Below are 24,998 nucleotides of genomic sequence, written 5' to 3'. Positions count from 1 at the left end.
CACAGCCGTGGAGACTGCACAATGCTTCCCTGGTTGGAGAAGAATTTCCAACAAAACTTTCAGGAATCGACCAAGAAGACAAGTTGTCACCCCTGTTTTGAGTTGGTGTCGTAGAGTCTGGAACTGGAACCTTAGAAACTGGATGGGAGTTTGGCTCAGTGATGAATCATGATTTCTTCTTCACCGGCGAGATGGAAGGCAGCGGGTTTAGCGTCGGAGAAATTAACCGTTTTGCCCCTAATTGCATTCTACTGTTTCGGTGGAGATAGTGTCATGGTGTGGGGTCAAATATCCAGCACACAAAGATCTGACTTAGTGGTGGTTCAGAGGGAATTCGCCAGCAAATCGATTCATCAGCGAAATCCTTGCACGTCACATGCTTCCGATTATTGGCCGATAGAGGGAATTGTTCCAGCATGACAACGCTACTTCACATACAGCACGCGTCACGGTCCGCACCCTTCCCAACTCTAACGTCAATGTCTTGCCATGGCTTTCCCGATACCCAGATCTAAACCCGATAGTGCACCTATGGGATAAACTCGTTCGACGTGTACGTCGAATTCAAAACAGACCTCAGACACTTCCACAACTGACCATCGCATTGCAAGAAGAGTTCGTCGACTTATCCAGTCTGTGCCGAGCAGTAATTGCTGCCAATGGTGGCCTTATAAAGTATTGACTTTGACGCCATCTTCTGGACTCAAGTAAACTGAAACACGACAATATAGGCTGCTGCTGTGTTGGCAAACTCTTTGCCTATAGACGTGTGAATTTCACCTTTTTACCATTGGAATTACATAAAATAATTGCTCTTAAACTAATACAATACATTATTATGCGTTTCTTTTTTTGAAGAGTGTGCTATATTACCTATATTCCTGTTCATGTACCTCGAAAAATCATTTCTCATTTACACTCTCATTTAGTACACCACATGTGGTGTCCCCGCCGTCATATTGCTGGAATATAGCTGAAGCGTCGCAAAACCATATTCGTTCACTTGTCATATATTCATAATATTTACAGGCTGATGTACATCTGGAACCTGTCGACTACAGTCTAAAACAAAATTCACTCATAGCAACCGGAACCCATCCTTACAGTTGTACATTAACATAATTTAGTTGATCACAATCTGCATTAACCTTTTTTGAACAGGAGAATGACATATGCATGAACATGTCTTCCGAATATTCAAGTATCAAATCAAACATGTCTATTTCTGATTAATTGTTTTACTGTGTTAAACGTTTTAGATCTATAGGCCGGTGATGTAGGCCGGTGATGTAGCCCAGTGGTTAAAGGCTTTGCACGTCCCGCCGGAGACCCGGGTTCGAGTCCTCACATATGTATACTGTATCAAGCACAGTCTGGTGTCCCCCGAAGGAAGTATTGCTGGGATAATGCGCTGTAAAACTATATTATTAAATTCATTCAAGTATTATAAAAAAGCATCGTGTATAATTCAGCGACGACAGATAGACTTTCAAATCACACACTGATAATGTCAGATAACATATGCGCACTAACTTACGTACAGTATTATGCCTAGATACGTACGAGACAACTTGATATGGCTTAATTCGTTGACAACGTGGTTGATGTCACACGGAACTGGCAAAGTATATACCTCGGCAGGATTGTGTCAATTTACGGACACTATCATGATTGAAGAAGTACGAGACAGCTTGATATTCTTGATTTGGACAGCTTTAATTCATTTACAACATGATTGGTGTCGCACAAAGCTTGAAACGTACACACCCAACCTCGACAGGGTCGTGTCAGTAGAAGTGGATGTAAAGTTGGATAAAATGACTCATTGATCTTGACAAAAGCACATGCTCTACCATGACAGAAAACGATGAGAACGGGCTGGGTTTTCATCCAGATATCGCTGAGTGGAAATTACCGTTAATCGTGGTTGTTGTTTGGCATAAGTGCAACATGCACAGTCAAATAAAAGCACTTATGATATAACACAATTTAAAAATCACTTGTACCTTATTTCGGGACTCTCTCCAAATTACTTCTGCAGACTAAGAGCTGTTATATTCAAGGTGGAATACAATAACTGTTGGACCTGGTACATCTCAACCACAGCTTAATTAATTGTTGTTTCATTAACGTAATTCATTTCAGTTGTGGTTCACAACGCTTCCTACTGGCAGATATTGTACTGTTGTATGTCACACAGGTGCTGCTGATTGATAATATTGATCATGCGAGTGACGAGTCTTCACTATTTACACTACGGACCACCTTGAGTTGACTGGTGACTTTGGAGGTCAAATTGTGCCCGAAGATTCTTTTATTTCCACAAAGCTTCAAACGTGGTCCCCTTATACCCAACATCAAGGGGCTGCAAGTTGGTGAATTTGATGTAGTTTCTGAAAAACCAAAAAAAACAAAATAAGCAGTCTCAGATTTCTGTTCAACTGTGACTCTGTGTATGGTAACTGACCCCCCTGTACTGACCAAGGTCATCGTATGTCGTGGTGTCGAGAAATCAGTAACATGTTTCATGTCAGTATCATTACAAAATTCTGAATTTCGATATTTATTCGACAACAAATCTTCACATTCATAATCTCTCATTACAAATATTTCAACATATTTAGATTTAGTTTCAATGTATAGTTTGGCTGGTGTATTTTATTGCAACCTTATTAGGCTATCAAGACATATAGTTTGTATCCAAAGGAGTATAGCATTGCCTTTAACACGCGTAGTCTTGATTTTAGGGGTGACTATTGAGGTGGAAACAACTATTGTGATAGCGACAGTCTATTGCGACCAACTATTATTAAAATAGATTTTCTCTCCTTGAATTGTCTCATTTGAAGTCATTTCCCAAATGAATGTATAGTTTATATAAAATATAACACGTTTAAGTAGCTTCAGTCTCTTTTAAGAACTGACAAGAAACTTGAAACCTAGATCAAGTAAACAGTTAACAGGTAACAGGGGCGGATAACTCTAAATCAAAGTGAACGAATCTGGTACTTCCTGTATTTTGCGCTGCGCATTTATCAACAGACGTCAATTACTAAACAATCCATAGCCACATATACTATCGATAGTTTCTACCATCGATTAATTGTATCGGAGACTCAACAATTGCAATCCATCGATAGTTCGATGCATCGTTACAGCCCTAGTTGATATACAACAGTATTCAGTACGGTTATTTAACTGTGTGTTGTGTCTTTACACTAGCTGTATCAGTATTCACAGGCTGAAGCATACACTTCAACTTATGTTGAAACATATGCTTATCAGTGCGTCTTTTCTAACCTTGTAGGGTCAATGCCAAGCTTTTCTTGCAGGAATTCAGAAATTTGTTTGGACATCTGAGCGTTGTCCTCGGGCCCCATGTTTCCGATACTCTGGAGCTCGGAGTTGGCACATGGATCAGTCGTACCCCCCGTGGGTCATCATCTGGCCTGGATGAATCCTGACCGTCACGGACTAAATAAGAACAATTAATGATCGAGTAAGCCGAGTGAATGATTTAATGATTGAATGATTTAGTCACTTGAGTGAATGACTGAGTAAGCTGGGTGAATGACCAGGTAAGCCGAGCGAATAACTCAATGTGTGTGTGTGTGTGTGCGCGCGCATGTGTGAGAGTTTGTGTGTGTTAGTGTGCGTGTACTCGCTTATGTGTGTTTGTGTGCGTGTTTGTCACTGCGTATGTGTGTGCTTGTGTTTGTGCGTGCGTGTGTGTGTGTGTGTGTGTGTGTGTGTGTTTGAGCTAGTGCGTGCATGCGGGAGATACAGATAAGCTCATACAGATATCACAGCAAACCCGTCCCGAGGTCAGACACGCAATAAGCGGTTGAATGAGTATATATCATAGATCTTTGTCACCTGGTCATGGTCACCGAGCCTTACAACAATTTCAGTTTACACACTGACAAACATTACAATTAAAAATTTTAAAAATTTCTATTCCAGAATATAAGCAGCAGTTTATCATTTTCAATTTAGTTGGCTACATTGATTTTAAAATGTTCCTCAGTTAATGGCATAATAATATGACACTGAGAGAGGGGATTATGGAGTGTTTTATAAAATGTCAAACATGTCCTGAGGTGACACATCTTGACGTCTAAAAGTATTTCCCATTATTTAAAAAATCCCACTGAAGTATTATGAAACAGTTTGTGAAATTTCTATTTCGAGGAACTTTCACTATCCATAACATATATTGGACTATTCACAACAAATGTTACAGTTAGGAAAATACTGTTCTGCTCCTGCATGAAAGCTGAAACTTACGTCTTCCGATTTCCGAATGGCTTTGGATATGATCTTTGTGGTTTCCAGCAGAAACCCCTTTGGGATGGCACTTGCTGCCACATTCGTGAAGAGAAGAAAACACGGCATGGCTACGCTGACTCCGAGACTCAAGCTTTCCCGCTTACACACACCGCTGTCGTTCCATACATTCCCCGAGTTTAGTTACTGGAGCTTTTGTCGCCGCCCTTGAACAACATTTGTTCCTTTCGCCTACGCCTGTGTGCTCTGAATGAAATAGCCTTCAAGGGCGGGTGAACGTATTGGAATGCCATGGCTGACTTAACCCAGAGTGTTCGCAGTGAATGTATCCCATTGGGCCTACGTATCAATGTTAAGGGCGTTATTTGTTGCTGTTAAAATCATATATTTCCAGAGACTAAGCCTCCGTGAAGGCGAGTGTCGAACTGTGAACTTCGGAGTTAGTGGAGACAACATATATTGGATAATACCGTGATTAGCTGAGAAACGTGGGCCCACTGGCACAAAGCGATCCACAAGCATTAGGATGATTGTAACTCTCATACTGTAACAAATGAATGAATGAATGAATGTATAAATGAATGTTACAAATATATGAATTAATGAATGTAGCATTTAAATGAAAGAATGAATGTAACAAATAAATGAATGAATGAATGTAACAAATATATGAATGAATGTAACAAATAAATGAATGAATGAATGTAACAAATAAATGAATGAATGAATGCATGTAACAAATATATGAATGAATGTAACAAATAAATGAATGAATGTAACAAATATATGAATGAATGTAACAAATAAATGAATGAATGAATGTAACAAATGAATGAATGAATGAATGTAACAAACAAATTAATAAATGAATGAATGAATGAATGAATGTAACAAAGAAATGAATGAATGTAACAAACAAACGAATGAATGAATGAATGAATGAATGAATGTGGTCATAGTGCAAAGATCGCTTTATGCAACAACGTCCCAGGTGCCTCTAGCATTGGCACAATGACAGTAGATCGGAATTCAGTCATTTCACGTACAGAACATCACACGATCAAACTGATAGGGGTATTTTTGAAGTTGTCAATGAGCCTCTGGCGATTAGGTGTCAGACCTCTTCAATGGTCAGCTGAGGGACTATTCAGAGGCGATGGTAAAGTTGTGTCCTGTAGATACTGAATCAAATCATGGATAGTCATAGATCGGTTCACTCTCGATCGGTTTACTATCGGTTTACTACCAATGTACCATTGGTACAGAACGCTATGATTCTCCATTTGTTCCTTCCCCATGACTAAGTGTGATGATAAACGGACCGAAAGTGACTTAATGCTTATCACAAGGTATTATATAGCTGAAAAGACCAAATGGAATCGTTTACATAATATCAAGAGACGTCAGCGTGATTAATATTCATTTGTGCACTTTGAGTTAAAAGCAACAAACTGCGAATGCGGAAAGGTGGAAAGCTAAAACCCAACAGGAGTGCGAGTTAGTGAGTTTGGTTTTACGCCGCTTTTAGCAATATTCCAGCCATGTCACAAAGGAGGACACCAGAAATAGGCTTCACACATTGTACCCGTGTGGGGAATCGAACCCGGGTCTGTGGCGTGACGAGCGAACGCTTTAACCTCTAGGCTACCACGCTGCCCCAACAGGAATGTACTCTGAAGCAGCAAGAATTCTTGACGTTTATTCACAAACAAAATACAGCCATATTTGTTCGCTGTAACGTTGTTACAGACTTAAAGAGATGTACAAACATGGACTCCCTGAGAGACAAACGAACTGAAGAATAATATAATGTAACTGGTAGCGTGAAAGGATTTACGCTGTTATAACTGAATTCGATCCATATGTAAAAAGAAACCGACATTTGTCATACACAAAAACACAAAAGAACAATATAACTTAAAAGATGATTTTGAGACTTCTCAGAGTGTTACAAAATTCCACAGTGGAGGTTGGAGGATGGAGGTGACAACATGACAGATGAAGCGGGACAGCAAAGTCCGTTGACCACTCCTCACTACTGCAAGTACGTATCGTCATGAGATGATTGGTGTCTTTGAAGGTTACATTAAAGCCGCCCATTTCGGGTCTTTCACCAGCTCCCCAAACGTGGTTCCCTGATATCCAACCTCATGAGGCGGCAGGTCGGTGAATTTGATGTAGTTCCTGAAAACAAAGAAAACCGGAAATTAGAATTCTCAGTCTGTACACACGCACGCACGCATTCTCTCCCCCTCTCTCTCTCAGACACACACACTCACACACACACACACACACACACTCTCTCTCTCTCTTTCTGTCTCTCACACACACACTGAAACATACATACACACATGTAACACACGCACAAACAAACATACATACATACATACATAGAAAGAAAGAAAGTTGTGTTATTTCTTACCTTCGATTGTCAATTTGAAGCTTGCTTTTCAGGAATTCTGAGATTTGTCTGGACATCTCAGCGTTTTCCGCGGCACTTATGTGTCCGATAGCCTGCATCTCTGAGCTGGCACATGGATCAGTCGTACCCCCGTGGGTCATCATCTGACCTGGGTGAATCCTCACTGTTATAAACTGAAATGATGCAAGATACCTGAGTGAATGATTGAGCTAGATCTGTGAATGATTGATAGGTAGAAACAATAATTCAGAGTGAGTGAGTAAGTTTAGTTTTACGCGGCACTCAGCAATATTCCAGTTAAATGGCGGCGGTCTGTAAATAATCGAGGCTGGATCAGACAATCCAATGATCAACAGCATGAGCATTGATCTGCGCAACTGGGAACCGATGGCATGTGTCAAACAAGTCAGCGAGTCTGACCACCCGATCCCCATAGTCGCCTCTTACGACAAGCATAGTCGGCTTTTGTGGCAAGCATGGGTTGCTGAAGACCTATTCCACCCCGGATCTTCACGGGTCGCCTCACTGGAAGAACAAGTTACTGATTTGACAGAAAAGCTGACGGCAAAAAAGACTAACATCTCGATGATGTCTATCAGTACAGTCACAGAAATAATGTTCGTGTATTCGGAATACATGAAGACACAGGAGATAACACAGATGAGATTATGACTGAGTTAGCTGGTAGGGCTGTAACGATCCATCGAACTATCGGTGGATTGCAATTGTTGAGTCTCCGATAGCAATTAATCGATGGTAGAAACGAAAAACTATCGATGCATCGATAGTATGTGTGACTATCGCCAGTTTAGTAATTGACTTCCGTTGATAATGCACAGAGCAAAATTCAGGAAGTATAAGATTCGTTCACTTTGATTTAGAGTTATCCGCCCCTGTTACCCTTAAACAAACATGGCGGCAAACGTGAGACTCGGAGTTCGAAATTGTGAATAACAATAACTTTATGTTTTAACTGTTTATTTGATCTGGATTTCAAGTTTTCTCGTCAGTTATTGTAAGAGACTGAAACTACTTTAACTTGTTTTTATTTCATATAAACTATACATTCATTTAGGATATGACTTCAAATGAGACAATTCAAAGAGTGAAAAAACATTTGTCGCAATCGCTATTGCAATAGTTGCTTCCCCTTCAATAGTCACCCCTATTAGCTGGCAAGATTGGGGTGAACCGTGACTTGCAGGACATCGAGGGAAATCACAGGAAGGCTAACCCTGCTAAATATACTACTGACTGACTGACTGAGTTTGGTTTTACGCCGCTTTTAGCAATATTCCAGCAACATCACTGTGGGGGACACCAGAAAGGGGCTTCACACATTGTACCCATGTGGGGGCTAAACATACTAGGGTGAGGTGAGGTGAAATGGGGTTTAACGTCGTTCTTAAGAATATTTCGCTCATATGACAACGTGCATGTGTGTATGTGTGTCTGCTTGTACTAGCCCAGACTTAAGCTGGTTTTATAGTGCTAGCTCACTGAGATCCAATGCCGTCGTGAATACCCCACACAGACATATTATAGCCAACCAGTCCTCGTTACACCCATTAATTAATGCCGAGCGCCAGGAAGAAACCAACAAGTATCATATTTTAACGTCTTTTGGTATGACCCGGCCGGGGATCGAACCCGCTACTTTCCGCTTTCCGGACGGACGCTCTAACCACTACACCACGTAGACGGTCCAAATATACTAGGGGAAGATCTAGACCATACTTGTAAACTTCATGTTGGCCTGACGAAAGAGGGAACTTTTAAAGAATCTCTACAAACTGAGGTCAATGTCAGTCGAAATTCTTCATTAACTACCGCCTCACTAACAGGAGAGCCCGTACTGCTGCAGATGTTCGCAAACTAGTTGGGTGGGTCGAGAAAGTATCATTTTCGCCAAGAATGAGTAAGTTCAGTTTTACGCCGCGCTCAGCAATATTCCAGCTATATGACGGGGGTATGTAAATAAGCAAGTCTGGACCAGACAATCCAGTGATCAACAGCATGAGCATCGATCTACACAATTGGGATGACATGTGTCAACCAAGTCAGTGAGCCTGACCACCCGATCCCGTTAGTCGACTCGCACGACAAGCATGGGTTACTGAAGATCAGTTCTAACCCGGATCTTCATGGGTTTCGCCAAGAAGCTTGATGGACATGTCAGTCTCACACCAAGAGATTCCATTTCGACGAGTTAATCGAATCTCTCAATCCCAAAATAGGCCTGAGATTGTCTCAGGAACAGAGCAGGATGGTGGAGTTCACGGATGTTGACGACAGCGAGGACGAAGAGGTGGTCTGAGTGAGTAAGGTGCGCGATCACCTCTAACTTGTACATATAACTGGGATGACCGTGTACAACAACACATTCCGTATGACATGTGCGTTTGTTTACAAACCACAGTGAGTGACAGGCCTTCGTTCTGATTGGTTTACCCTCACTGTCACCAACCAACCACTGATCAGGATATCCGCGCTGTCTCGGGTGCACCTGTACCGCTTGAAATGTTTACAAACTGTCGTACAAGTTTGAGTGTTGATTGAACATGAACTCAATATAAGAACATGAACAATCTTAATCAGATCAAGTTTATTTCAGTGAATTTATCTTCATGTGAAGGACATTGAACAGCTGAACTTATACGAAAATGTTACTATGCACAATGGAACACTTTTCCTGATACCGTCCCTAAAGGGTTGCTTCATTTTATTCTCATGTGTGAGAAAACTATTTAAATTCACAGGTGTGAGATTACATCCACTGCATTATGTTCACTTAAAGACAAAATCGGTAGTTTTACGTTTGAATTGTTTTTGACCATTTCGCACTTTTTGACCATAAATACTTATTACAATGTATACAAAGGGTCGAAGCATTTATTTTCTTTATCATACTCCCACGGATGCTTGGGTACTTTTTAATTTTTCTAACTTTCTCATGAATTGTTTTCAACAGGTTGTTGGTATTACTTGAAACTCAAGATACCTACTATTTATTTCATGTGACAAATACATTAAAATACGTATTTAACCACATCACAAATAGAAAGGTTATCGTTTCCACTATTTAGAATAACCTTACATTGTATGTTTATAAAGGCATCCAGGTGATAATGATGATTACACCGCAATTTTCTGTTTCAGTTACAATTCTGGAAAGATCTGATGGGAGTGGATATAGACTTGTATCGTCAGAGAATTGGGTGTTTCATGGTAAAATCCACAGTTCTTCAAAAGGCAGGGTTGATCTTAATACATATTGCCTTATATTATTTTTCTCTACCCTGGGATTTCCGGTGTCCCCCGCCGTGATATTGCTGGAATATTGCTAAAAGCGGCGTTAAACCATACTCACTCACTCACTCTACCCTAGTTCTCAGTGGTATACGGTTGTTTCTTATTTTGTTGATTTGTTGTGGGGATGTCCATCCAAAACCTGGACCCACATTACCAAACAATATATCTAATTTGAATATAGTTCATTTAAACTTGTGTAGCTTAAGGTATAAAACTGAGACCATCAATTTTGAATTTAAGGATTATGATATCATCTGCATAACAGAAACATGGTTACATCCTGATATTTTAGAAGATCACATTATGATACCTGGATTTCATAAACCTTTTAGACAATATGGACATACTACTCGGGGAGGAGGGGAAGCAGTGTATGTACGTGAAAATATCTACGTTAAACGCATGGAAGATCTCTCAATAATGGTAAAAGTTACTTTGCAGAAATCATCATACCTTGATCGGCACTTTCTATCATGCTGATAAAAGTAATCATTACTGGGATCTTATTGATATGTCAATAGGAAATGCATCTGATTTAAAACATTGACACAGTAATTGCAGTTGATTTTAATATTGATTATCTCAGTGATCAAAAACAGCGATTAGATGAACTTCAAGCACGATATGACCTTAGACAGATTATAAGTGAACCTACAAGAGTTACCGAGTACTATCTGATATTTGTTTCTAATTATGTAAGTGTAAGTTCATCGGGAGTCATTGATCCTGTGTGCAGTGAAGACTGTCGAGTCTTTCTGAGCATGAACCATCCCATGCCTGGCAAGCTTACCTTTAGGAGAAAGATTTGTAATTTTTCCCTGTTAGACATTGACAGCCTACTGTTATACCTCCACGATTTTGACTGGGGTTAACTGTTAATATTGATGATTTGGATTCACTTGTTGATGATTTTAAGGACATCCTAGTAAGTGTTTGTGATATCCTTGTAAGTGTTTGTGATATCCTTGTAAGTGTTTGTGATATCCTAGTTAGTGTTTGTGATATCCTTGTAAGTGTTTGTGATATCCTAGTTAGTGTTTGTGATATCCTTGTAAGTGTTTGTGATATCCTAGTTAGTGTTTGTGATATCCTAGTTAGTGTTTGTGATAAGCGTTTGTGATAAGTTTATTCCAAACATTCATTATGGTTAGAAATGACGAAAGACTTAACAGGCTTGTCAGAAAACGTAACCGTAAAGACAGACTTGCTAGGAGATGTAATTTACCCTCTGACTGGGAAGTGTTTAGAACCACAAGAATCAAGGTAGTGTCACAAGTGAAAAGGGAGAAAGAAGAGTACTTTTTGAAATTAGATAGTATGATAAACGAACAGAGTCATAATATGAAAAGGTGACAGCTGATTAAATACTATCTCAAGAAAAAGGAAAAATATATATCCTTTTAATCCATTTCCGATGAAATTGTAATTCATGATGATCCTACATCTATAAGTAATATCTCTAACGAGTTTTTCGTTACCCAATCTACGGCTGAAGATGCAGAATGCCCCCCCCCCCCCACCCCTATGTAGTAAAGCATTGAACTGTTTAGAAAATATTGAATTAAGAGATGTTGAAGTTATACTTCTTTCTTTAGACGCAAGCAAAGCCACGGACCCTGCTGGTATTGGTAATAAATTCCTTGAGCTCACTGCTAAAGTGTTGTCGTTATCTCTCATTTCAATATTCAATAAGTCTTTAGATTTAGCAAATTTTCAGAGAGTATGGAAACGTGCTTCCGATAAACCCATCCATAAGAAAGACAGTGTTAATGAATGTAGCAATTATAGACCAGTTTCTCTCACATGTTGTTTACCTGATGTTTTAAAAATGTATTTATACATATGTCTTTAATTGCAATGACATTATTAATGAATTAGAATCTGGTTTTATTCCTAGTGATTCAACAACTTATCAATTATTAAATTTGTATAGCTACATTTTGAGTGCCATGGATAAAGGTAAAGAAGTAAGAGCTGTTTTCTGTGATATAAGTAAAGCCTTTGATAAAGTGTGGCATAAAGGAATTCAATACAAATTACAATCATTTGGAATAAGTTGTAAATTACTAGTACTTGACTGGTGTGATAGCTATTTTCGTGAAAGAGTTCAGGAAGTAGTTATAAACAGTTACAATTCCGAGTACAGATCTATATTAGCTGGTGTCCCCCAAGGATCTGTGCTTGGGCTATTATTATTTCTTGTTTATATAAATGATCTTGTTGAAACAATAGATGGCAATATAAGACTCTTTGCTGATGACACTTCACTCTGTTATAATAGAAGATCCTACTGATGATGCTCTTCGCATCAATAATGATTTAGAAATGATATCTATAGACATTTTATACTAGAAGTGATTATAAATAATCCACGAATAATCCAGCGATTTAAGTGCCCATAATGTAAATAGATATAAATCCGGTAACCCATCATGTACTTGTGGTGCTGCCTTCGAGGACACCATTCATCACCTTTTTGTATTTCCCAACTGTGATGCTATAAGAAACGATTTATTCTATTTCAAACATGGGTATAGCATAAATGACGCTCTGTATGGTAACGAAGAATTACCTAGATCTACAAATCCTGATATTATCAAATCAGTACATGAGTTTGTTTCCACTTCAAAAAGATTTCATCAGTCGTAAGTTTTCACGTAGCCCTTTGCATATTTGTAAATATTTTGTGTATTGATATTCACATTCATGTATATTGTATGTTTAATTTATGACATCATTCGCCTTTGTACTAATGTAAGGGAATGCAAGTCGTACAAATGGTATTGTTCTGGAGAGGCATTAATATAAGCTTTTTGCTTGTTTGCCTATCCTGTTTCTGTACAATTTATCAGAAATAATATGTTTTACCCAGATCTGAATAACTGTTCTAAAGCCATACCCGACCTCATGGTTGCGGCGTTAAACAACAACAAACAAACTTAAAAGTAAACAGAACCTTTTGGGATGAAACATGTTCATTCCAATTAGCTAGATTGATTTTGCCACCCGTATAAAATGTACTTAAAATATTTTCGCGATGTGATTTCTAGCGAAGGGTACATAATTTGTTCTTAATAACCCATACGTCCTGATGAAATAAATCTTTAGTCTGGTCAGTTACTAAACGTCATCCCTCTGTGACTCGTATAAAACATTGTGATATTCTGAAACATTATTCAAACCGCCACTTCAAAGGTATCCTCAAGATAATTTTCTCATTTGGAAAAGAACATTTGTTCTTAGTGCATGAGAGAATGAACTTACTGCTTCTGGTTTCCGAATAGCTTTGGCGATGACTTTCGTGGTTTCCGACAGAAACCCCTTTGGGATGGCACTCGCTGGCACGTTCGTGAAGAGAATAAAACACGGCATGGCTATCCTGACTCCGAGACTGAAGATTTTCTGCTGACACACTTCGCTGTCTTCGCTTAAATAGCGAGAGAATCGTTGTTTGGACTTTTGACGCGGGTTGTTTGGCAACAGCTTCATGCTACACCCACAATGAGTAAGCATAATATGCGAGTCCTTGAGAAGCACGTAACTGTGTACGTCGAACTTGAACTTAACTGAGAAACACTTTTAATTCATAATGAAGTTTATCAAAACGAGAAAGCTACAAACATTTTATTGATTAATTAATACAGGTTCTTGGGAATACTGACGAATTATTACTAACACTGAGTGAATTGGTGACGCAAATAATTAAGTTCGTTTCAGTTTATCGTTTTCGAGGCCGTATGATCCATATATAGTAAGTGAGTGAGTATGTTTTTACGCCGCTTTCAGCAATAGTGTTGAGCAAACAAAACCCCTAAAGCATATACTGGACTGTACGTCAATGACTCATCATATCAGAGACAGCCTACATCGCCTAAAGTTAATTTCCTCGTTCGATTAAAGAATGTATCTCTGAATTTAGATGTAAAATATTGTTAATCCACTGGCCGCTTTAGTTAGCCGTATGTATCGGCGTAAGCTATCCCAATAACATAATGGCCATACATTTTATTCTAGTTCTTTCATATGTATGCTACCCCTTTTTATGTTTTAATTTTTTATTTTATACATCTTATGTACATATTGTTTAGTGTGTCCCATTGGCCATCTGGCCTGGTGTTTGTATATTCCTGCATGTTCTTTGACCATTGTCATTTTAATAGATATATACATTCACGTGACACAAAAACAAATTATTTTGTCTGTCTGTCTCTCCGTAACGAATTCTGTTTAAATGCGAATACAATCACAGTCTGTCTTCATTGCATCTTGATGAGAGTATCTAATGGTACATTAGGTATAATTGCAAGGTGCTTTTGAAAACACACCGGATAAACACACCAGGTCAATAGTTTCAATAGTTTCGAAAAGAGCTCATAGCAATGTCTGGCAATCTGAATTAACATTTCAATGTAAACATTGAAGTGATTTTATTTCCATATGTTCAGATGTTTCATACGTGGTTAGAATAAAGATACTAGAAGTCAACCATCTACCGTTTTAACTTTCAGTCTAACAGAAATCCCTTATGGAGAGCACTTGTTATCACATTAGTGAAGGGAGTGAGTGAGCGAATCTAGTTTAACGCCGTACTCAGGAATATTCCAGCTATATGGCGGCAGTCTGTAAATAATCGAGTCTGGATCAGACAATCCAGTGATCAACATTATGAGCATCGATCTGCGCAATTGGGAACCGATGACATGTGTCAACCAATTAAGTCAGCGAGCCTGACCACCCGATCCCGTCAGTCGCCTCTTACGACAAGCATGGGTTACTGAAGATCAATATTCTAACCCGGACCTTCACGGGTCTAGCGAAGGGAATATAACGCGGCATGGTTACCCTGTTTCTCTCAAATTTCTCGGGGTGGGGTGATGGTAGCATAATGGTTAAAGCGTTCGTTCGTCACGCCTAAGACCCGGGTTCGATTCTTCACATGGGTACAATGCGTGAAGCCCATTTCTGGTGTCCACCGCCATGATATTGCTGGAATATTGCTAAAAGCGGCGTAAAACTAAACTCACTCACTCACTGCAAACACGCGTGGCTGCCCTCGCTAGGATATCGACAATACTGTTGTGTTGCTCGAGCTTTTGAATGACCTTGTCAGCATGAGCAAGCATATTATCTGTGGAAAATACCACCCAGAACTAATTCACACATATTGTGGTTTGGAAACTGCTGGTCCACTTGAAGAAAAAGACATTTTATTGATTAATTAATAAAGATTCTTGACAACATATTCATGTGTACACCGATCACTGAGCTCTAGTATATCGCTACGTGTAAATAGTGACGCGCGTTGTAGTCTAAGATACAGGCATCTGCAAACATCCGCCGCAGTACTGGCTGAAATATCGATATTGTTGTTTGAGCTTCCGACAGGTATATTATGCGAAGTTACCTATTCGTACGTGCAGTAAACACATAAACATCTCTCACAAGCCAAGATACGCCATCAGTGGAGGAGTGAGTCGGCACTTTTCATCCTTAAGACAGGCTTTTGTAAACAGGAATGACACCCCTATTTCAGTTGACATAGTGACATGCATAAAAACAGCTAACAAAACCTATTCTGATCTAGATCTGGGCCTTTCGTTTTTGTATTCTGTGAAAATATTTATCTTTTATTGATTAGATTGGTTTGTGCCAGCCATTTTAAAATGTCCATCCCCTGCTTGCATGTCAATATAAAAGTTTAAAAATGATTTTAAAATAAACTTTTCTGAAAAATGTGTGACTGAGTTTAGTTTTACGCCGCTTTTAGCCATATTCCAGCAATATCCCGGCGGGGGACACCAGAAATGGGCTTCACACATTGTACCCATGTGGGGAATGGAACCCGCTTTTTTAGAGTGACGAGCGAACGCTTTAACCAGAGGCTATCCCCATCGCCCCCTGAAATATGCCCTGATATGATAAATCTTGGTCTTTTTCTCTTCTCTATCAGTTCCATCATGCGCTCTAACATTCTGAAAAAGTAGTCAAAATACTAAAATACGAAATTACTTCCAACACATATTATTTTAAAAAAAAGTACTGTTTCATTTGTGCATGATAACTTAAACATAGATATATATCTCACTGATTCATTGATAAAAGCCCTGGAAACACTATCCATGTACATACCAGTGAGTGAGTGAGTGAGTTAAGATTTAAAGTCACATAGGCAATATTTCAGCCATATCGTGACTAAATCAAGTTATATATAGATTCATAATAAGTAAAAGGAAATTATAAACGCCTGTCAACGAAGGGCAGTAAAACAACTAGACTATCACAGTATCAAGAAATAAACTAGCAATTTTCTCTAAAATTGGATTGCAAATTAGGACAATACACTATAAAAATGAGCTATAAATTGCCAACAACTGAAGGTAGATCACCGATTCACCATACTAGAAACCATGGGGACTTACAGTGCCTTTGCTACCTGCATGGACCCTAGTTGGATTTACACCATCCCTTCAGCCGCTGGCGATTGTAGGAAAGTTAAGCCAACGAATCATGTACATACCAATCATAGAGCGCTGATATACCGCTAGATAAATATAGTCATGCAAATTAAAGCCTCAAACATAGGCATCCGAAACATTTGGATATTTACAAGTGTCATGGGCATAGTTAATAAACATGAGATGTGAATCTGCATGAAGTATCTAATCGTCGTTTGTGTACGTCAAACTTTGATTAAACAGAAAACTATTGTCTAGCACATTTGATTGGTCATACTGAGGTATATAAAACAGCAGATCGATACAGATGTTTATTGATTAATTGATAATTATCCTTGGTAATACTACCAATACCAATCATAGCACAAAAGTCATACGAGAGCGAGTATTAGACTATACGAAAATTGTGATGAAAAGTGATACCTCATATAAGCCCCCGAATAAATAGGAAGTTGAAAATGTTGTTGTGCAAAACTAAACAAATTCTAAATTGTCCTCCATTTTACAGTACAATATACTTTTTTAGTTAATGACACTCGACTGTCATACATAAAATCGCATATAGCTCACTTTCTACATAGGGGCGGTGGGGTAGCCCAGTGGTTATTCCCCTCATGGGTACAATGTGTGAAGCTCATTTCTGGTGTCCTCAGTAACCCATGCTTGTCGTAAGAGGCACGTCATCGTATCCCAATTACGCAGATCGATGCTCATGCTGTTGATTATTGGATTACCTGGCCCAGACTCGATTATTTACAGACCGACGCCATATGGCTGGAATATTGGTTAGTGGGACGTAAAAGTAACCTCACTCACTCTTATCACACAGCTCGGATTAACGGTACTTATATCTGTGTAGGGTATTTGGGATTCCCCGTTATCAGGCTCCTATTTACAAACATCAGCGTCTCCTTCTCGTATGATAACATTAAACACCGAGTGTATTGAAATATCACAGATTCCAGGTAACGATATAGGTCTCCAGCAATGTATACTTGTCGCACACTGTGGGTCGTGTGGACAGGTTCGTTGACCTGCTTGACTGCCTGTTATCTCATTTCACATTTATGGGCTGATGGATTGAAATCATGATTATTATTTTATCTCTTTAGTATGTATGTATGTATGTATGTATGTATGTATGTATGTATGTATGTATGTATGTATGTATGTATGTATGTATGTATGTATGTATGTATGTATGTATGTATGTGTGTGTGTGTGTGTGTGTGTGTGTGTGTGTGTGTGTGTGTGTGTGTTATTATTTAACGTGGCAATATGCATGTGTGTGTGTCTGATGTATTTATATATGTGTGTGTGTGTGTGTGTGTGTGTCTTTGTAATTGGATACTTTCTTAATCGTAGTCATATAAAACACTTATTCTGTTGGCCCCTACCTCATAAAATCTCATAAAAATGGAAATGAATCAGCAATATTTCACCTCTATTGTAGAAGATAGTGATTATGTGTGAAATGTATAGGGCGTCAATCCCATTTCAGTTTACTCAATGACAAGCAAAACGGCAAACAAATAGTATTGTGAGTCCACACAGGGGACACAGTGAAACCTGTTCTTATTAACCCAGACTAGTTGTTGTGCCATCCTGTTTCAATTAATACCATGTTAATATGATCTGTAGAAAGGGGTTAATAATCGTCTCTCAGTTTCATTATAATATTTTGAATTATCATTCTAAAGATTGCTACTTTAACACACCCAAAATTACCCTGACATTGATCTATCACAAACGTTCTTCTATAGTTAGATTGAACATGCTATGCCGGTATCCAAATTGAGTTTTCTTACAGAATCCCCTTCTGGGATGGCACATTGTGACAAGAAGAGCGTGTGTGTGAGTTTAGTTTTATGCCGCACCAAGCAATATCGAGTCTGGACCAGACAATCCAGTGATCAACAGCATGAGCATCGATCAACGCAACTGGGATACGATGACACGTGTCAACCGAGCCAGCAAGCCTGACCACCCGATCCCGTTAGTCGCCTCGTACGACAAGCAAAGGTTACTGAAGATCAATTCTACCCCGGATCTTCACGGGCCGTGACAAGAAGAAGACACGGCTGCTCTGACTCCGATACTGAAGCTGTTTCTGCTGACACACACCAGTGTTTCCGCTTGATTAATCAAGAGCGTCGTTGTTTGAACTTCTGAGGTTGTCGTTTGCTAACAGATACAAGCTCCGACCGTCATGGATAGAGGGTCAAACCGGAAACTTTTCTCCACACGTCTAGCATAAAACTTTTTTAAAAAGCTTTACTGAGGCTTTGAATGTTGTAACATTGATGGAACAACTTCTATCAGGGTATATATAGAAGTTTGCATATTATAATCGACTGATGTAGCCTAAATATACAAGCATACTGCACTGCTTTCTCGTTGCAGTGTGTGCCAGCTTTAACCCGTGGACAAACAACGCCCTTAGAAAAATGCAAACAACAAAGCTCTTGATATATGAGGGCGGTGGGGTGGCCTAGTGGTTAAAGCGTTGGCTCGTCACGCAGAAGGCCCGGGTTCGATTCCCCACATGGGTAAAATGTTTGAAGCCCATTTCTGGTGTCCCCCGCCATGATATTGCTGTAATATTGCCAATAGCGGCGTTAACCCACACTCACTCACTCACTCTTGATATATGAGCTGGGACAGAGATGATTGTCAACTAAATAATTTGTGTCTTGGAGTGAGCGTCGCAATGCCCGTTTTTATTCTCTTCACAAATGTGCCAACATATGCAAAGTCTAGTCTATTGTTCACCTGAAATAATTCGGGAACGTATGGTATAAGTCAAAAAAGGGAATTGCATCGGACATCACTTTTCTCACTGATGCATCAAACTTGACCTCCATATGTCTACAATAAAAGCTCTTGAAAGCTTTACCAAGGCCTTGTATGTTGTAACCTTGATCGAACAACTTTTGAGCCAGAGTGGTATGACGCTATTTGAAATCCTAACAAAAGGAGCACGCTCGAGTGAACCTCAAAAGCTGTTAAATGTAAACACCAAAGACTGGAGCTGACAGAAGTTTGCTCGACATGAAAGAAGTGGACTGCTGGAAAGTTGAAATCATCTCTTATGTCATACAGCCTTGTGGAGAGTTTACTGTCTCTCTGAATCTTATGCATAGATCTAAACATGAAACAGTTGAGGCGGTCTCACGTGTTTCCTAAATTTCAAGTTGTGGTGGGTAAATCAGTGGAAGACAATTGGCTATTTCATGGTTATTGTACGATATTAGATCAGTGATGTACCGGAAGCCTAGTAGTAAACTACGTTATACGTCTTGGCTAAATTACCTTGTTTTGATTTTTCCAACCCAAGTAGAAGGAAACCCAAGAAACAGATCCCCAGGGGAGCACAATCCGTGCCTATAAGGATGCTTAGCTACTTCTTGGCGAAATGTTTTACCCCCAAAATTTCACAGAGATGTTATCAATGAGATGGCACATTCTCCTGAACATCTATAGAGAGATATGTAGACCAGGGCTCCAGATAACGGACATATCGGCGTATGTACGGATACAAAATATGCACGATACGGTAGGAAATAATTTAGGAAACGTAGCAGATACGCACCACAGCAATGGTGTACGTTCGTAGAATCATTTACAGACGTATTTATCTGAAAAAGTATTGTTTTATTGTTTATTGACCTGTTTACACAAGAGTAGCAATGTTGTTGTGCATTAGTGAAACGAAACACAAGTTTACTGATACTCCATTAAATTCCATTTTCCACTACTCCTATATTAAATAAAAATAAGGAGTACGTACTCGTGATGTTGAAAAATTATCTGGTGCCCTGTACTGTAGATATATCTTTGTTCGCAACGTTTGTCTACATATGCCCCATGGATCAAGGAATGAAGTCTTTCCTTAAGTTTGTCATTTGGGACAATGGTACACAATGTTGGAAAATCAAATGTTTTGACAAAACGGAACTCGGTCCGTTTCTGAGATTGTAAAAATGTAAGCAAATCCTTTGAATATTTAAGAATCCACATGGTATTAATTCCGCTTGTCTTCCGCGATGCTTCTAAGATAGTTTGACCTGAGGGTGAGGATTGAGTTCTTTTCACGAAACACTCCACGATCATCTCCCCTGCTTTATATCTAAACCCCATTTCATGGAGAGCAGTGATAGGAGCTGTTCTTGTTACACATGATGGTATCATTGATCTCTTCACTAATGATACGGAAGGTTGGTGGAATCTTCCTGTCATATAACTCATATACTGCTCTCCTTATGGTCCCGTTATCAAAGTTATCCAATTTGTGTTTGCGGCCTGGTTTTGCTTTTGAGACGACCCCTCCTACCTGTTTGTTTTTATTTACTACACCTTCCCATATGGCAGGCCCAGGCTGCACTAGTTCTATGATATACCCTGTCATATCTGAAGAGCGGTTTCCCCCTCTCCCTCTCCTGCACAAAATACTTGTAGACATTAGGGTCACAGGCCCTCGTGCTTTTCTTAGACCTGGAGTCATTAATCCTTCACCGCCTCCTCAGCAAGAAAAACCCACACTCTAAATTTCAAACACTCACCCCATGGAAGTCAATACTGTCATACAACAACAATCTACAACCAAAACCGAATAAACAGCCCAACATCTTCCCCACAGACACCATCCAATCCACAAAATTCTGCTCTGTTCGTAACTATACTACCCATCAAAAGTTTAGACTCACTTAAAGCATTCACTATATGTTTTGCATGCACATATGGTTACATCGAAGATGAATTTCTCGACTAACTTGAGGGAACCAACTTCAAACCTTATGCAGGTGAATTACACGAGGATCTCATCATCAACTTCAGAGTAATTGCAGTATTTACATATACGTTGATTTAATGGAGTTTTGGGGTGGGAAAACCGACCAACTTCTACCTCCAAGGGGAGAGAGCCACATCTCAATTTTGCGAGAACACTTCGCCGAGAGCGGTCGGAGACTGAACGAACATAATGTGAAACTGCCAGAGTATTCTTGAATAATCTAAATGTTCTCAGTTTGTTACCATTGGCCTGTCTATTATCATTCCATAAACTTCGATACCAAACTTCGTGATCAATGCTAATTATGCTATCTCTAATAACGAGAAAATCCCTGTGAGTAACTGCGAAAACGATAAAGAGCTAACCCCCAAAACACGACTGTAATGAGGAGCAGCCATCTCTCTTGAAACTCATACGCCCCGTGAAGATCCAGGGTAGAATAGGTCTTCAGCAACCCATGCTTGCCACAAAAGGCGACTAACGGGATCGGGTGGTCAGGCTCGCTGACTTAGTTGACACATGTCATCGGTTCCCATTTGCGCAGATCGATGCTCATGCTGTTGATCACTGGATTATCTAGTCCAGACTCGATCATTTACAGACCGCTGCCATATAGCTGGAATATTGCTGAGTGCGGCGTAAAACTAAACGCACTCACTTGAACCTCATACGCCAACAGAATGCAACCGTTGTGGACGATATGTAATCCATGTTGTTGCAGTAGGCGTAGGGAAAGTCGCATTTACTGTTCATATCTAAGTGAAACTGCCTGTTGGTCCCTGCCTGGCGCTCGGCATTAATGGGTACAACAAGGACTGGTCGGCTCGGAGTCAGTATAATGTGTCTGAGTGGCGTATTCATGCTTCACTGCGGCATGGTATCTCAGTGGGCTAGCACTATAAAACCAGCTTAAGTCTGGGCTAGTACAAGCAGCCGCACATACACATACACACGCATGCATGTCGTCATATGAGCGAAATATTCTCAAGGATGACGTTAAACCCAGTTTCACCTCATCTCATATCTAAGTGAAAAGCTGAAAACCCCCAACAGGAGTGTAATCAGAAACAGTGACAATTCTTGATGTTTATTCGCATACAAAATACAACTGTTGTACACGATATACACCCGCCATGTTTTATAGACTTAATGAGATCTACAAACATAGACTCGCTGACAGACAAACGGACTGCACAATTATATAATGTCACTGGTAGCATGAAAGGGTTTACGCTGTTATAACTGAATTCGATCCATATTTAAAAAGGAACCTGCATTTGTCACATAACAAAAACATGAAAGAACAACGTAACTTGGACTTAAAAGATGATTTTATGACTTCAAAATATGAGTGATGCAAAATTCCACAGTGAATGTATTTTATGTTGGAGGTGAAGGATCTTTCATCATGACAGATGAAGCGGGACAGCAAAGTCCGTTGACCACTCCTCACTACTGCAAGTACGTATCGTCATGTGGTGATTGGTGTCTTTGATGGTTACATTAAAGACGCCCATTTCGGGTCTTTCACCAGCTCCCCAAACGTGGTCCCCTGATACCCAACCTCATGAGGCGGCAGGTCGGTGAATTTGATGTAGTTCCTGAAAACAGAGAAAAACCGGAAATGAGAATTTTGAGTCTGTATGATGCAACGGACATGAATACTGACCAAGGTCATCTACGCCGTCATATGTCGTGATGTCAATAGATCAGTAGAGGTTTCATTGTAACATGATATAGTTATCAATATCGATTCATGACAAATATTTAACTGCAGCAGAAATGTTTTGGCATAACTACCTCGGTACACACACGCACGCACGCACACATGCACACACGCACACAAGGACATAAGCACATATGCACATACATCAACTCAAAAGACATATTTAGACATTATTATACATATTTCAACATGTGAGATATTTTCTTTCATATAACGTTGGGTGAATCTAGCTTCAAGCCTACGAGACTATCATGATATTGTGTCATCATCGAAAAGAAATGAATTGTGACATCACCTAGCTTGTATCAATACATACATGGATGCATGCATGCAGATTGTTGAAATACTTCAGAAAATCAAACAAGAAAGTTGTGTTATTTCTTACCTTCTGTTGTCAATTCCAAGTTTGCTTTGTAGGAATTCTGAGATTTGTTTAGACATCTCAGCGTTCTCCGCGGCACTGATGTGTCCGATAGCCTGCATCTCGGAGTTGGCACATGGGTCAGTCGTACCCCCGTGGGTCATCATCTGACCTGGGTGAATCCTGACTGTTATATACTGAAATGATGCAAGATACCTGAGTGAATGATCGAGCTAGATCTGTACAAATGATTGATAAGGTTGAAAAAATCATTTGTATGGGTGATTAATTAAGTGGAGTGAATGATTGAGTAGGTTGGGCGAATGAGTGAATGATTTAGCTAGATTTGTGAATGATTATAAGTTTAAAAAAAATCATCTGTATGAGTGATTTAGTTGAGTAAATGATTGAGTACGTGTGATGAATGATTGAAATGATTGTGTATGATTGCGTTCAGCAACGAAAAATGTATTCATTCCTTACCTTAAATATCAAATTAATGTTCGTAATTGTTTGACAGTTGGTGACTTAGGGTGCGCGCCTATGTGTTTGGTGTCCTGCATCCATCAAGCACACTGGAGTGAGTGAGTGAGTGTGTGAAGCAATATACTAGCGGGGACACCAGAAATGGGTTTCTAACATTGTACCCATGTGGCGAATCCAACCCGGCCCTTCGGCGTGACGAGCGACGAGCAGACGCTTGATCGACTAGGCTTTCTAGTGCATGAGAGAATGAACTTACTGCTTCTGGTTTCCGAATAGCTTTGGCGATGACTTTCGTGGTTTCCGACAGAAACCCCTTTGGGAGGTCACTCGCTGGCACGTTCGTGAAGAGAATAAAACACGGCATGGCTATCCTGGCTCTGAGACTGAAGATTTTCTACTGACACACTTCGCTGTCTTCGCTTAAATAGCGAGAGACTTATTGTTTGGGCTTTAGACACGCGTTGTTTGGCAAAGCTTCAAGCTACACTTACCATGAGTAAGCATAACATGCGAGTCCTTGAGAAGCGTCTCAATGGTACATTGTGTACAACTGAAAGGTGTTTTTTGAAACCACATCGGTTGAATACATCAGGTAAATAGACTGTCAGCAGTTTCTAAAAGAGCTCATAACGATGACTGGCGTCTATAACATTTTAACTAGAAGTAAACATGAAAATTGTTCGAAATTGAAGTAATTTACTGTTATGTTGTAGATTTGAAACACATGAGTGAGTGAGTTTAGAGTGTGTGTGTGTGTGTTTGGGGGGGGGGGGGGCGTGACGAGCGAACGTTTTACCCACTAGAGTACCCCACCACCCCCCAAGACATACAATAAAACATACTGAAACATACACGGGAATATTTCATTTGAAACCTCCGGCTGACGCAGTCGGTTCCAAATGAATTCCCGTGTTTCAAATACTCAATAACACCGCCAACACATGATGTTTATCTCCTAATTACACTAGTGTAATACCGCTAAACGTATTACGGTTACAGTTATGACGTCACAATGCTAATACATTACATTACTGTCACAATGGTATTAGACCTTGCTTGACTCGTTGAAAGCTGAGAGTCATCACACTTCGTAGGCAGTTTCTATCAGTTTATTAAACTCATGGGAGATTTACCAAATCAATTAATAAAAATGGTAT

General features: G+C 39.7%; 2 protein-coding genes and 1 pseudogene across 3 annotated transcripts in view; all 3 read right to left on the bottom strand.

Moving 5' to 3' along the window:
- The window catches only part of LOC124270520 (macrophage migration inhibitory factor-like), a 39,231-nt gene extending 25,706 nt beyond the window's left edge, over window positions 1–13,525 (bottom strand). The window contains exons 1-3 of one of the 2 annotated variants that reach the window (XM_046705538.1): window positions 13,286–13,525; window positions 6,710–6,882; window positions 6,276–6,471 (exon numbers count right to left, since the gene is read on the bottom strand). In XM_046705538.1, coding sequence (XP_046561494.1) covers window positions 6,369–6,471; window positions 6,710–6,882; window positions 13,286–13,510 — 501 coding nt within the window. In that variant the 5' untranslated portion in view covers window positions 13,511–13,525 and the 3' untranslated portion in view covers window positions 6,276–6,368. Of the gene's footprint in view, window positions 1–6,275; window positions 6,472–6,709; window positions 6,883–13,285 lie in introns of those variants that run through there. The other variant, XM_046705537.1, reaches the window with a different exon arrangement.
- On the bottom strand, window positions 1,702–24,388 carry LOC124270523 (annotated as a pseudogene).
- LOC124270521 (macrophage migration inhibitory factor-like) lies at window positions 22,340–24,253 on the bottom strand. Its single transcript, XM_046705541.1, has 3 exons — window positions 24,098–24,253; window positions 23,380–23,552; window positions 22,340–22,869 (listed from the first exon to the last, which is right to left on the bottom strand). The coding sequence occupies exons 1-3, from the start codon at window positions 24,203–24,205 to the stop codon at window positions 22,767–22,769; spliced, it is 384 nt and encodes a 127-aa protein (XP_046561497.1). The 5' UTR covers window positions 24,206–24,253; the 3' UTR covers window positions 22,340–22,766.
- Window positions 24,389–24,998: the final 610 nt, after the last annotated feature.

Source organism: Haliotis rubra, unplaced genomic scaffold, assembly GCF_003918875.1.
Source record: "Haliotis rubra isolate DU_JTF1 unplaced genomic scaffold, ASM391887v1 Scf1521, whole genome shotgun sequence".
Classification (NCBI taxonomy): domain Eukaryota; kingdom Metazoa; phylum Mollusca; class Gastropoda; order Lepetellida; family Haliotidae; genus Haliotis; species Haliotis rubra.
The sequence above is the reverse complement of the archived record's forward strand: the minus strand, read 5'-3'. Positions and strand labels throughout refer to the sequence as shown.